At 43.9% G+C, this 14,372-nt stretch overlaps 1 protein-coding gene across 1 annotated transcript in view; it reads right to left on the bottom strand.

Annotated features, from left to right (window-relative positions):
• The window catches only part of pcp4b (Purkinje cell protein 4b), a 41,301-nt gene that overhangs the window by 11,453 nt on the left and 15,476 nt on the right, over nt 1-14,372 (bottom strand). The window contains exon 2 of the mRNA XM_083773093.1: nt 533-584. Coding sequence (XP_083629219.1) covers nt 533-584 — 52 coding nt within the window. The remainder of the gene's footprint in view (nt 1-532; nt 585-14,372) is intronic.

The following is a 14,372-nucleotide window of genomic DNA, read 5'->3' as shown; positions in this document are numbered from 1 at the left end:
GTGCATTGCTCAAGTTTTAAACGAACCAAACATGTCCGGTGTGAAAGCGCCCTTAGTGTGAGAGCGAAGAGCATAGCACAGAGGCAGAGAGCAGTCGACTGAAAGATGAGTAGATTACAGATAGACTCTACACGCTGCAGGGAGAAACGTTTCACTTGGATGGATCACATAACATAACGCGGGTAACGCACCATAGTAACTATCGGTTTTACTGAATGGGAATAGTTAGTTACCGCAAAAAGTAGTTGCATTACGCAGTAACGTTAGTAACACGTTAGTCACACAACACTGGTTAAGTGTAATAAATCTAAGCAGTTCGAAAGCAGATTCTAAGATGACACACAGAACATAATAATCTTTACATGTTTATGGACAATTTATGATTTCTCACATGGCTATATCGCTCTACAAAAATGATGTATCAGCTGTGTTGACCCTTTTGTCAGGTACAAAATATTTGTCAAGCCTGCAACAAAGTATAAATGAAGCCACACGAATCTAGAGATATATATTATTTTGTATAGTTTTTTACCTTGTGCTCCAGAAGTTTGGTTGTTGCCAGCTGCTGCTCTTGGACCTTGTCTCTGCAGAACACAAAACCATAGAAAGGAAGGATTAGACCCATGGGGAACTGGAAAACCTTTTTTGAACAGTAACTTTGTGTGAGTATGTCTGTCTGAGCATGACCTATTGACCCATAGTGAGTAGTAAGGAGGGGTCTTTACAACCCTCATGCTTAAAAGTGACTCCACTAAACAACTTTTGTCAAAACATCACTAAACCTGGGTATATTTTACCCAATGTAATATATTTCATAACATATTTCTCATCAAAATAAAGAAAAGACCATTGTGGGTGTATACAAAAATGAAATTGTCCAGGTGAAAATCACCACGGGTCTAGCGTTCTAGGGTTAAGTTGTGTCTTCAAGAGTACAGTGACCTCCACTGAGACCAGTGTGATCATGAGTGACATACTACCACAGGTGGTGCCATTAACTGTTTGGCAGTAATGTTTGCTGCATGCTTACATTAGGGATGCACCGATCCGATACTCGTATCGGAGATCGGCGCCGATCCAGGCTAAAATTCTAGATCGGGTATCGGATCGGTGGCCGATCCATTATCCGATCCGATCCGATCCGATAATTATGTGTAATTACAGTATGAAAACAACTCTACCTCCTCTGTGACACAGCAGTGTAGTATTGACAGTATAACATGTGGAATGCAGCCAGGCTAGCCTGCGCACACATTAACCTGGTCTAATTGTTGCACAGTTATTTAATAAATAATTCAGTGCATTTATATCTGTGTTTGTTACATTGTTTTACAAAGTTGGGAAAGTAATGTTTAAGTCAAGCCTTGATGTTGCCTTACACGAATAATGATTCCAGACTCCACACAGTGAGGCATACAGCTTAATAGGTTATTACGTTTCTTTGTGGGGGGTATCGGATCGGTACTCTGTATCGGCAGATACTGGACCCCCATGTATCGAAATCGGTATCGAATGCCAAAAATCCGGATCGGTGCATCCCTAGCTTACATGTTGTAAGAGATCATAATGTTAAAAGACGAGATTCCTCTGAAAGTGTTTACTAGTGTGGGCCAAACACGCAGACACATCTCAGAGAATAAATGTAAAAACCTCTCTACTAGTAGTCAGATTTGTTTTTATCCCACGATTTTGCAACCCATTTTTTTCAATTATCTAATGTAATCCTGGGCGCTACACTTCCTCTGACAACCTGGGAAGCAAACTGACCTCATGCTTCCTTATATGCATGAGTAGTCCAAGCTGCTTATTTTCACCTGACAGGGGAGAGTTTCCCCGGCCGGACGTAGCGTGTGGAAGGAACACGTTATTCCGACCAGTTCCCTGGCCAGGGGGAGGTAGTTTAGAGACCAGGATTACTGCATGTAAGGAGATAACACGCCCCCAGCGCCCATAGCTTCCCCAGTGGGAATCGAACCCAGGACCATCTAGCTGTGAGGCGACAGCACTACCGATTGTGCCACTGTGCCCCCTGTCAGTCAGATTTTTATGCTGTCACCCATAAGAAGCAATAAAAAGTTAGAAAAAAAGAAAGAAAAATCTAACAGTATCAAAGCAGTCAGACGAAAGGGAATATGAACATACATTAACTCTGTTATGGATTTAAAACTGCCTTACACAGCCACACTTATCTGATGTATCATATCCACATTATCCAAATACTGAGGGTAGCAACTATTATATTATAGTATTATTATTAAATCTTCGAGCAGCTGGTTATTCACCCTGACATTTTACCACTCTTTCGAGCACTCAACCAGCATTTTCTCATTAAATTGCAAACAGGCACACTTCTCTTGGGAAATAATATCAAAACACCCTGGTGTTAAATGTATTTCCCCCCATTTCCTCTGATCTAACCAGGGGGGCAGTCAGACAGATATTTTGTGAAGCCTGAAACTCCTGAAAGTTCATATAATGGCCTGTTGTGGCGCTGTCACTGGACCCAAAAAAAAACCATAGCCCCATAGAAGTCCATGTATTTGGGCCCAACTTCACCTAGACTGTATTACCTTAATAAACATGGTCATGAATACTTTCTGCTTCCAGTCACTAGTTTAAAGTCTCATTTCTAATGTCATAATATTCTTTTTGGAAAATTATGGTCCCATTTATAAAATAAATTACCATAAAGTCGCGTATGTTCTGAGGGGTGTGGCTACCGTTACAGTCTATGATCGGGAGTCCCCACCCACTCGAGTCAAAATAAAAACCAACGGAGAAGAAGGGGGGAAGTCCCGCCTCGTTGTCTGGGCAGCCAATGGCCAGCTGGGCCCAAACGGAGCCAGCCAATGGCCAGCTGGGCCCAAACGGATCTAGAAAGATGGCGACTTACAGTGCAGGAATAACAGGCTTCATTTTACGTCCATGTTAGACCCAGGGAACGCTTTGTCCATATTTTTTACAGTCTATGGATCTAACATAAGAGTCCATGCTACGCGCGTAGTGAACCGTATAGAAAGTACAAGCGATCATAGAGACTGTAGGAGTTATATAAAGAAAAAGCATAATAAAATAAATCCCACCTAAATGACTGCCGTCTTTAAAAAAAATATATTTTGAAGATGAAGTGCCGTGATTTTTGTACTTTTTCTGTTTTGTATTATAACATATATTATAATATTCAAATATGTCCTCCCTCTTAAGTTATGATCACTGCAAGAGCCAATTGATCATCATTCACGCAGCAGCCTTTTATTGGGAAGTTTCCAAGAAAAGATTATTATCTCTGCTCTGCCCGGTCGAAAGGCTGGGAGGCGGAGATGATCTGTACTGTACTGTACTGTACTGTACTGTACTGTACTGTACTGTACTGTACTGTACTGTACTGTACTGTACTGTACTGTACTGTACTGTACTGTACTGGTGATAGAAGACACCCCCACTCAAGATTGTGCGCGCGCGTGCGTATAACAAGAGAGAAAAATGGCTGGCATGTGAATATGGTCAATTACTCAGCTAATGCATTTTAAAGTGTGTGGGTAAGACACCCTCCCAACGGATACCCAGACCTGTGGTTATCATACTGTGCCTGCTTGCATTAGTCTCAACGTAGCTGACAACATTTATAGAGTGGAACGTGGCAGGCGGCGCAGGTAAAAGCAGATATTGCATTAGAGAGAAAACTACAGTACAGTACAGCAATGACACTATATCACAATGAGCAGCAGATTAGGCAAGGCTATTCTTAGAATCATATTATACTCATCCTTCTAATATGCAATAGGAAGTGAAGCGAGTGAGAACAGAGAATATCACTGGGGATGATAAAGGGAAGCCGGGGGAAGGCATAATAGGAGATATAGGAAGGAAGGAATGGATGCAGGAAAGGTTGAGAGGGGAGGCTGTGGTACTGTAGTTCTGTAAAGGTGAAAAATTATAGCTACATTTATTATTAATGTGTATTATTGCTTTCTTTCTGACAAAGTGTGAATGATGGCCCAAACAACATACTGTACACGACAAAACAATTTAAAAGTCACAGCGCACAGATCATACATTTATGACACAAAATAGGCCATAACATTCATTCTTATCGGCTATCTTAGTGAGCGATTTAGATTGTTCTGCACAACATAGCCCTGCAAAGACAAATAAATAGTCAAATTAACGGGATGCTTTCACTCAACACACACAGACTTACACACTAATTAGTACATGATAGATAGCATCAACTGATCCTCACGTCTCCGGTTCCCAATATATCTGCCCAATGCTAATTCTATCCTTACTATAATTGATGTCCCTGCAGGGCCTGGGGTTAGGGAGGGTATTGGACTGCCTTGGTGGCCCATATATCTTCCCGATCACAACAAGAGTTGTCTGCATTCACCTCCACTGGGTTTCCATCAAGGAGAAAATGCTCCAATTGGAATTTTAAAAGAAACCAACTGAACTGTCCAAAAACATTTACGGCATTACTAACAACAACATTGGCTCTTGATCTTAGAGAAGATGCTCTTTACAAAGTTGTTATTAGGAGAAAAGGGTCCCATGGGTCCATTTGGAAGCTGTAAGTGACGTTTTGTGTTTGAATGTTTTAAGAAACCTGTAGTATTACTAATGTCTGTGTCAGACACTCCTTAAACGTTTACACTTTCCCAGCTGGATATTGTGAGGCGTGCGTGCAATGTAAGAAGGGGGGATACCGTGTTGTGATTGTCTTTTGTATCCAATCTCCTGGAACAACGGATGGTTTAGATCCCTTAGCCCAAGGACATGGTCGCATTTTGGCTGCAGTGTCCTATCTAATGAGTAATGACTAAACAGATTTAAATTCATACATCACTTTGTTCTGACAAATAAAATAAAAACGTCAGCAAAGGATTGACTTGCTTGTCCACTCCACTGTCCTCACTCCAAGCTCCTTGGAGAGTATAGTCTCTCTCTCTTTTTTTCTGGTTTCGCACCAGTCCAACAAAAACGGCATAAACACACCTGCAAATTCTCTGAACAATGACCTGGTCTATTCACACATGGAGTCAATCAGATATTACACAGACTTTGTGTGTTTGCGTTTTCACTTCAGAGTAATGTCTACATTGCAGTGCATTTGTGAAAGCAGCTCTAATGACCATGGGGATGGTGGCCATCAAAAGAAGACAGGAGGAGAGGAGAGGAGAGGAGAGGAGAGGAGAGGAGAGGAGAGGAGAGGATGTTTAGAATATAAAGGGGAAGGGGAGGGATTGGGATCAATACATCCTTCTGCACTTAAGACTTACTCAGACCAACATTGGCACTGAAAAGATGGATGACCTGAGTCAACTCACTGATCGTCTACTCTTGACTAGAGAGCAAGAAATAAAAGAGAGCGGAGATGGGGCAGTGAGAGAGGAGATGGGGCAGTGAGAGAGAGGAGATGGGGCAGTGAGAGAGAGGAGATGGGGCAGTGAGAGGAGATGGGGCAGTGAGAGAGGAGATGGGGCAGTGAGAGAGGAGATGGGGCAGTGAGAGCGGAGATGGGGCAGTGAGAGCGGAGATGGGGCAGTGAGAGCGGAGATGGGGCAGTGAGAGCGGAGATGGGGCAGTGAGAGAGGAGATGGGGCAGTGAGAGCGGAGATGGGGCAGTGAGAGAGGAGATGGGGCAGTGAGAGAGGAGATGGGGCAGTGAGAGCGGAGATGGGGCAGTGAGAGAGGAGATGGGGCAGTGAGAGGAGATGGGGCAGTGAGAGGAGATGGGGCAGTGAGAGAGGAGATGGGGCAGTGAGAGAGGAGATGGGGCAGTGAGAGAGGAGATGGGGCAGTGAGAGAGGAGATGGGGCAGTGAGAGAGGAGATGGGGCAGTGAGAGAGGAGATGGGGCAGTGAGAGAGGAGATGGGGCAGTGAGAGGAGATGGGGCAGTGAGAGAGGAGATGGGGCAGTGAGAGGAGATGGGGCAGTGAGAGAGGAGATGGGGCAGTGAGAGAGGAGATGGGGCAGTGAGAGAGGAGATGGGGCAGTGAGAGAGGAGATGGGGCAGTGAGAGAGGAGATGGGGCAGTGAGAGGAGATGGGGCAGTGAGAGAGGAGATGGGGCAGTGAGAGAGGAGATGGGGCAGTGAGAGAGGAGATGGGGCAGTGAGAGAGGAGATGGGGCAGTGAGAGAGGAGATGGGGCAGTGAGAGAGGAGATGGGGCAGTGAGAGAGGAGATGGGGCAGTGAGAGAGGAGATGGGGCAGTGAGAGGAGATGGGGCAGTGAGAGAGGAGATGGGGCAGTGAGAGAGGAGATGGGGCAGTGAGAGGAGATGGGGCAGTGAGAGGAGATGGGGCAGTGAGAGGAGATGGGGCAGTGAGAGAGGAGATGGGGCAGTGAGAGAGGAGACGGGGCAGTGAGAGAGGAGACGGGGCAGTGAGAGAGGAGACGGGGCAGTGAGAGAGGAGACGGGGCAGTGAGAGAGGAGATGGGGCAGTGAGAGAGGAGATGGGGCAGTGAGAGAGGAGACGGGGCAGTGAGAGAGTGAGGAAAGGCAGGGAAAGAATCACAGAGAAAGACAGGGAGATAAAAGAAAAATAATGAATGAACAGAAGAGAGGAAGAGGGACTGATGGAAAAGGAGACGGATGGTTGAAGAGAAAAAATAAATGAAGGGTAAAAAGAGTTGAGATCAAGAGAGAAATGCAGATACTGCAGCATCTAATGAAATCCTGAGAGAAGTTTAACCTCTGGCCGTCAAATTAACCTCTGTCTGCAATCTTTTCAACATAGGTTGTGCAACATGCCTAACCAAAACCACATTTGGTCAAGCAAGTATCTCACTTTTCTCTCTTTTGTTGTCACTTCACATAAAGCGCTGTGACAATATAAAGACACATAGGTCTGTTTGGGTCTTAGTTTTGTTTTTTGCTGGGGGACCAAAATTATGTTTGTCTGTCTGTCTGTCTGACTCCCAAATGAAAAACACATGCATGACCGAGTTATGCGTTTCCTGGTTTCTACCCCGTCACATTCAATAATCTGATCGGTCACTGCCCACGCTACACAAGTCAAGTATCAGCTACCTGCATGCTTTATTTCAAATGAAAAGCCTCCAGCGTTTCCTAACAACTATCCACACTGGCATGTATCCAAAATCCAAATCTGGCTTAATTAGGCTTGCCTATACTAGTCTTGTTAACTCATATTGAATCTCAGCGAAGCATTTCATGAGGATTTGTCATCGCAGCCCGGAATACATTCTAAGGGGAAATGCTGGTGAGTTTATGCAGGTAATAACACATGGTAAAATATTTCATTCCATATTTCATGCACCTCGTCTCTGAGCTATTCTTTCCTATATGCTTTTCACCGTGACCTTCTCCGAAGCCATTCCCCATCTTGCCCACAGGTTTTCCCCATTTTGGTCATATCAGAAAGCCTTCCATGCTATAATGGATAATTGTTGAGATGGGGAGAAGGCACCATGATGCTACATGCTCGGCTTCTCTCATTGCATGAATATCAAAGAGTGCATGTCACACTTTGATGCGTGGACGCGAGAACACAACATCACTGGAGACTGAAAAATTGGTACAAAATGTAGGACAGCTTATTACTCATTCAACATGTGTAGAATATTGGATATTGCCTGTTTATGACATTGCTGTATTTCTTTATACTGTATGTTTTATCAGGCTGCCTCCCCTCTGAGGACAGTACTAACTTGTCAAGCAATAAATTGAAACTCCCACACCTCACAGACAAACAGTTCTATACATTGTTGTACAATTATAGCCAAGGTGCTGAGTTCATCTCCTTGCCTCCCTGGAGGTCCAATAACAATTACCAGGTCCAGATAAGGCAAATGTCTGGTTCCTCGCCTTGTCACTAATCTCAGTTCAAAGGGAAGAGCTGAGTCGCCAACAGGCCATCACTTCAAATGAACATCAGCAGCATGAACAAGAGTCACATTCTGACTACCAATACCAACCCAAGACAAACTGTGAATTGCTGATATCAGCCTCTGGTCAGTCAGGGAGAACCACTCGCTGAACACACCAAACTGCAATTTGTTGCTGTCGGGCAGAAACCTCCTATCTCCATGACTGTAATGTTTTTGCTTTTAACTTTTTTCATAAATGAACGCCCTACTTGATCATACTACAGTGTTGGACATACAAGGTTCCCACTCGGCAGACGATTTCTGCACACACACACACACAAAACCGTAACAATGCATTCACAAATGCAATAGAGCATTAAGAGCAAAGCATCTTTTATTATCAAATCAAATCAAATCTAACAATGAGAACTATTGATTTTTAAGGCATTTGTACGTTCAGCCTCATTTCTTAATGGATTTTGAGCAGCTAGAGGGTCGCTCGCATTTCCATATCAGCTGATATGGCACCTTGCAAGTAGTACCTGACTGAGGATACTAGAACGCTCGCCTTGGTCTTATAGCCGGCAGAAAGTGAGAAAACATCCTCACACGTTAGTGTCCTTTCATCACACAAATAAATACAAAAGACCACATTTACAGCTAAATCTTAGCTGTAAATGTAAGTGTAGCCTCACTGTGACTGCAGCATTGAAAACACAAGACCCAGGAAAGGATCCTAAGGATTTAACAGGGTTAAAACTTAGGCATAAATATTGCACTTAATCGCTATTATACATGACAGTTAATAATAATAGTAATTAGTGTAGTAATAGTAATTATATTTATGGCAAATGTTCTGAGATCTTTGCAGATTTGATAGGAGACTGACCATTGTCTTACTTATAGCCAGAAGGCAGCGGAGAGTCATACCATTATGGCTGAGCAGGTCTGAGGGGTTGAGAACTTGAGACAAGTGTAAATTGTAATAACAGCAGCTTGATGAGTGGGATTACTGAAGTGGAAAGGGACTATCCTCACTCTGCTGATGCATGCACACACACACACGCATATATATATATATATATATGAAAACCGCATTGTACCGTGTGTGTACACTCTCAAATACACATTGATTAGACACACAAACACACAACACTCCTTGCCAATTCCACAGTGGCTGCTGCAGTATTATGCCTTCGGGGGGTAGGAGGGAGAAATACAGTAAAAATACAGAGCAGGTGACAGTGAGATATGTTCAGAGGGAATCCTTTGGATAATGCTCAATTGATATGCTGTCATGTGACACTGCCACGTGCCAAAAATAGCGAAGAGCTTGTAGCTCAGTTATTTTTGGCATGTGACATCAGCGTACACAACAAAGTACAACTCTGGCTTAATTCCACTGCCTCTTACAGTACTTCATTCCAAACCACCAGATCAGCCTGATTTTGGCTTGAGGCAAATCCCATGTATGGCTAGTTCGTAGTTCAAATTACCGGTATGCACATTTTGTCCACACCTTCTCGTGGAGATTACATGAAGGTCACCCAACCATTGGACCTTCAGACAGACAGACAGACAGACAGACAGACAGACAAGATGGTCGCTACATTGCCAGCATGTTCACACCACTACACTTACACTACTAGATGGTGTGTGAGCCAGTCTCTACAGTGCAGTGTCTGTGGTGGGGACGTTCAAAGCATGCTGTGCGGGTACTGCACTGCCGAGAGGCTCGTAAAACAGTGTTTTCCACTTTGATCCTTTCTCCCCCTTGCTGGCTCTTCAGAAATCCCGTTGAATGCAGCCCGTGGGAGGGGTGTAAGAGACACAACACACACACACACACACACACACACACACACACACACACACACACACACACAGGACTCACCACTATATGTCTTCCTAGTTACATAAACTGTGCTGCCTCGTTGCAGTCCCCCCAGTAATAGTACTGTAGTAGAACATTTTAAACTGAGAAGAAATGGTGCAGAGCCAACGATTAACAGCACCAGGGAATCTACTCAGTGGTGTTTTGTTTGAGGCTTCATAGACCACTGTGCACTGTGGGTAAACTACTTTAGTGTGACAGACTGGGACACGCAGTAAGCGATAAAAGTAACGTCTCTATCTATGTTCACAGTCGACGTCTATAGGTGTTGGTGTAGTAACAAGATACACAATGAGCATATTATGCATGCATATATAGTCTAAAAGTGCATATATAGTCTCACCTGCACTTATTGCTGTCTTTTAATGTTACCTATTTTTGTACTGTCTGCGAATAAATACAACTAAAGCTAGGATGGCCAATGGCCATAGCTGAATGGGTAGAAGGGCCGTCTGGGAATCAGAGGGACCCTGGTCTTAGTGTCAAAGTGTCCCTAAGCCAAATACTTAAACCTCCACTTGCATGGCTGTATTCATAGCACCCATTTGTCCGCTAACTATTAGGATTACCTATCCTAATGACTAAAGGACAAATTCCACATGCTGTATGTCCAAATGTAGAGTGACAAAAATACCCCAAAGGTGTGGGGATTAAATTATTATCAATTATGACACTGGAGCCAACAGCCTGTAGATGACAAAGTGCACTCGGGGAGCGCCCGCTGGCCGAGTGGTCCAGGTGCATGCCACATTATAGGCTCTAGCCTGACTGAGTGTCGCATGTTCGAGTCCCGTTCATGACGACCTTTGCTGCCTGTCTCACCCCTTCTCGCTCTCCCTCTTTCCTGTCAAAGACACAAAAGCCAAAAACAAATCTTAAAAAGGGGGGGGGGGAAGGAAAAGGCAAGTGCACTCCTCTGAGATAAAGACCTGAGGGCTGAGGCCGATGTGCTAAAAAAAAAGATTTGGCCGCGGACCCCTATCTCAAAGAGCGATTTTTCTAAACTCATCTGGTTTTTCAAAACTCTAGCCTATGACCTTAGCTGTTTTTGAACAGCTAAGGTCACACACACACACACACACACGTCCCGGACCCTACTTTGATAAACAATATGCTATAGATAAAACCTAACATGACAGATGCTTTCACAGATTGAATGGGTTAAATCAGATTTAAATATCAGTCTGTCAGAGGGCTTCGACATGAACATGAGGAACTTGGTCATTAATAGCGCAGAATTATAGCTGTGACTCATGCTAAACATAGTTATATCAACAGTGTTATAGCTGGCACCAGTCATAAAAACAATCCCCCCACATCCACTGGGGAGGGAATTAGAGCCGAGGACAACTCCATTACCGTGATAAATGCTGCCTTGTGGTTTTGTGGCGGTCCCCTGCCTGTTGAAGACTCTCTGCAACCTTTACTTGGCCTGATAAAGAATTATAATGCTCGAATTACAGTGTAGTAGTATTTTTTTAGTGGTTCAACCACTCCATAGCAATGTGTGTCCCTGGCTGGCTGAGTCCGTGCGTGGCTGGGTCCGTCCGAGCATGAAAATAGAGCTTGGTTGGTTTTCACCACCAAGTGGCACTGTTGTGCAGCCTAACACACACACACGGACGCGGGGTGCCCCCCCCCCGGGACCCCCACACGGAGTGGCACCACTCAGTTCACACTGGTGTGATTTTACTATTATTATTGCTAATGTCTAGGTAGTACAGAACAAATTCATTATACATGTACTGTACATACAGTAGGCTATCCCTACACACGATGTAACAATAAAGAAAACCTTGAAACATTGCACTCTGTGATACTGTCGGACTATACACTGTCAAATCTTGAGTGGTTGATTAACCTGTAAGGGTCCATTTGGTTTCATTTCTACTTTCTCAACATTACACATGGATATATTAACACTGAGGATTTTACTGTGTGCTATTCCTTGCAAAACAATAATGTGTAATATCATAAATGGCAACCCATTAAGCAAATTGTTGCAAATTGTTGCGTTGTGCACAATTGTTCAGAAGCCAATATTATGTATGATTATGCAACATGCTGCGCCCTTTTAAGTCATTCACTCAGGCAATTTCCGTATTCCAGATATTCAGAGAGACGACTTTAATTTGAATCTTGCAATTTTGGAACAAATTACATCTCAAACCACTTAATGTAAAATTATGTGTCATGTATTTCACATCCAAATCAACTCTGTGTTTAAGATGGTTTCCATTTTTCTCTTGCAGGAATCTATATCAATAATATTATGCTACCATTTACAATCCTGTCCTCGCTTGTTTTGCCCTTTTCACCAGTTTCAAACATAGTTCTCTATTTGATAATGATTATATCTAGTGTAGAGAATGTAGGAGGGGATTTTCTGGTCCCCGTGGGAGGGATAATTGCTTTTACTGCTTTGGCTGCTCAGATGTTACTGGGCTTATGTATTTTGCTCAGGACACAGCCTGGGAGAGTGGAGGGTCAAATCTGCACTGCTGCCTACAACAATGAAAAAGGCTTTGATTAACTGCTGCCCAACAAATCTGTTTATTTTGGTTTCCTATATTTTCGTAAAATCACGTGAACTTTCCCCACTCCAGTCATTATTCTAGCAGGCAACCTTTGGCAACGGTGCCAGTCAAGTCCCTCAAATGTGTAATTACATCCTGCACATAATTCTACATTCATTAAAACTCTGAACTCTGACTGGGGAGGGAGTCTGGTGTTTATTGCAAATTGATGGGTTATAATGATCTAATGATCATTATAACAATGTGAAAGAAAAGATTTGTGGAATATCAAAATATGTTGGAAGTTTTGATGAGGTAAGTGACAATTAACATTAATGTTGACATAGCACACTGACTATCTAGAAAAAAAAACATGGCACTTCATTTTAAAAAGGTTGCAGACCCCTGTTATGAAGGACACGTCTGGACGTGGTGGTCCTTTGGAGTGGAACTTTGGGGACCGGTGTAGCAGGACTGCACCTGTTCTCAGAGGGGTAGAGGCTGGCTGATTTGCGATGTCATAAACATCAGCCATGTGATGGTGCTTGGCAGGGGCTAGTACAGAGGGAATCGCCTGATTGCTGTTCCAGGAGGCACGTACTGACACTCAGCTGTGCGTTCCAGTCCCATTTCCATGGTGGCAGTCACTGTTCCTGAGTCTCACAAAACTGTAGTGTCAGCTCCTATACTGTTGAGTAAGTTCTGTATGTCAGACACACTTGTATATATTATTTTTGCATTGCAGCAGCAACTAAATTACGTCGTGTTAATTTATCCATGTAAACTCTGAGAGTATACCAAAACCATTTGGTTAAATTTGTATACTATCAGAGTTAACCCAACATTATTGTTGTATGGTGTACTCTGCAGCTACAGTAACATACAATTTTGTGCTTTTGTATCTCTGACTCATACAACAGAGTTGGAAAGAAAAGCCATCCTTGTGAAAACGGTGCGCTGGAGGCCCCCTCCTCCACTACTGTCAGCAACCGAGGCATGCAGGCTGTTCTCTCTGCGTTCATTTACATTGTTCTACTCAAACACTAGCGGAGGAGTCCTTTCACTGAAATTATGTACCTAAGCAAAAAGCAGGCGGACCAGTGCGTGTCACACACCCACAGAGCTGTCCTTGGCTTGGCAGACGCAGGCCCTTGATCAAACTAGGCTCATGCGTGTGTGCACACACACACACACACACACACACACACACACACACACATTTCTGCCACTCAGCACTATCTACCTTGGAGCCCACACAATGTATCTACCTTACAGTAGTTATACTGTATGAAGTTCAAGTTGACAATTATGCTTGTATACTTAAGTTACCACACCTCTAGGCGCAAATACCGGTGTTGGCATAAGTGACGCTGGATCAAAATACCATTTAGGGACAGAGCAAGCTCCTATACTCGTAATTTTCGGGCAGTGGCTGACTTTCGGGCCGCGTCGCGACTCGCGGGTAAGGGCGGCGACGAAATTGGAGCCCCTAGTTCTTTAAACTCCCGTCTATTACACGTTTAATGAGCCCTGAAATGGCATTTTCTCCAATTTTATCATTAGTGAGGAGGATGGCTCCTGGGTCAGCACCCTGGAATGGGACCGTACTCGTGGCATGCACCGAGGGGTGTCGTCACTCTGGTGTCAGCCCGGGTGTGTGGAGAGCAACAAACTAACCAGGCTAGTAAATAGGTGCGGGAGTTCCCTGCGATCAGGCTGTTTGCCGGTGCGATCAGCCGCTTGATTGGTGGAGCTGATTAAAGACCATTTCCCTAGGCTACCACCCATAGACTGTAAAAAATATGGACAAAGCGTTCCCCGGGTCTAACATGAACGTAAAATGAAGCCTGTAATAATATGCTAATTCCTGATGTAAGTCGCCATCTTTGGTACCAGCTGGCCATTGGCTGGCTCCGTTTTGTATACCAGCTGGTCATTGGCTGCCCAGACAACGAGGCGGGACTTCCCCCCTTCTTCTCCGTTGGTTTTTATTTTGACTCGAGTGGGAGGGGAATCCCGATCATAGACTGTAATGGTAGCCACGCCCCTCAGAACATACGCGATGGTTTTTTTTCTTTATGGTAATTTTTTAATTAATGGGACCATAATTTTCCAAAAAGAATATTA

This window comes from Protomyctophum parallelum (assembly GCF_964188405.1).
Source record: "Protomyctophum parallelum genome assembly, chromosome: 9".
Taxonomy (NCBI): Eukaryota; Metazoa; Chordata; class Actinopteri; order Myctophiformes; family Myctophidae; genus Protomyctophum; species Protomyctophum parallelum.
Note: the sequence above shows the minus strand (reverse complement) of the source record. Positions and strands in the feature narration are given on the sequence as shown.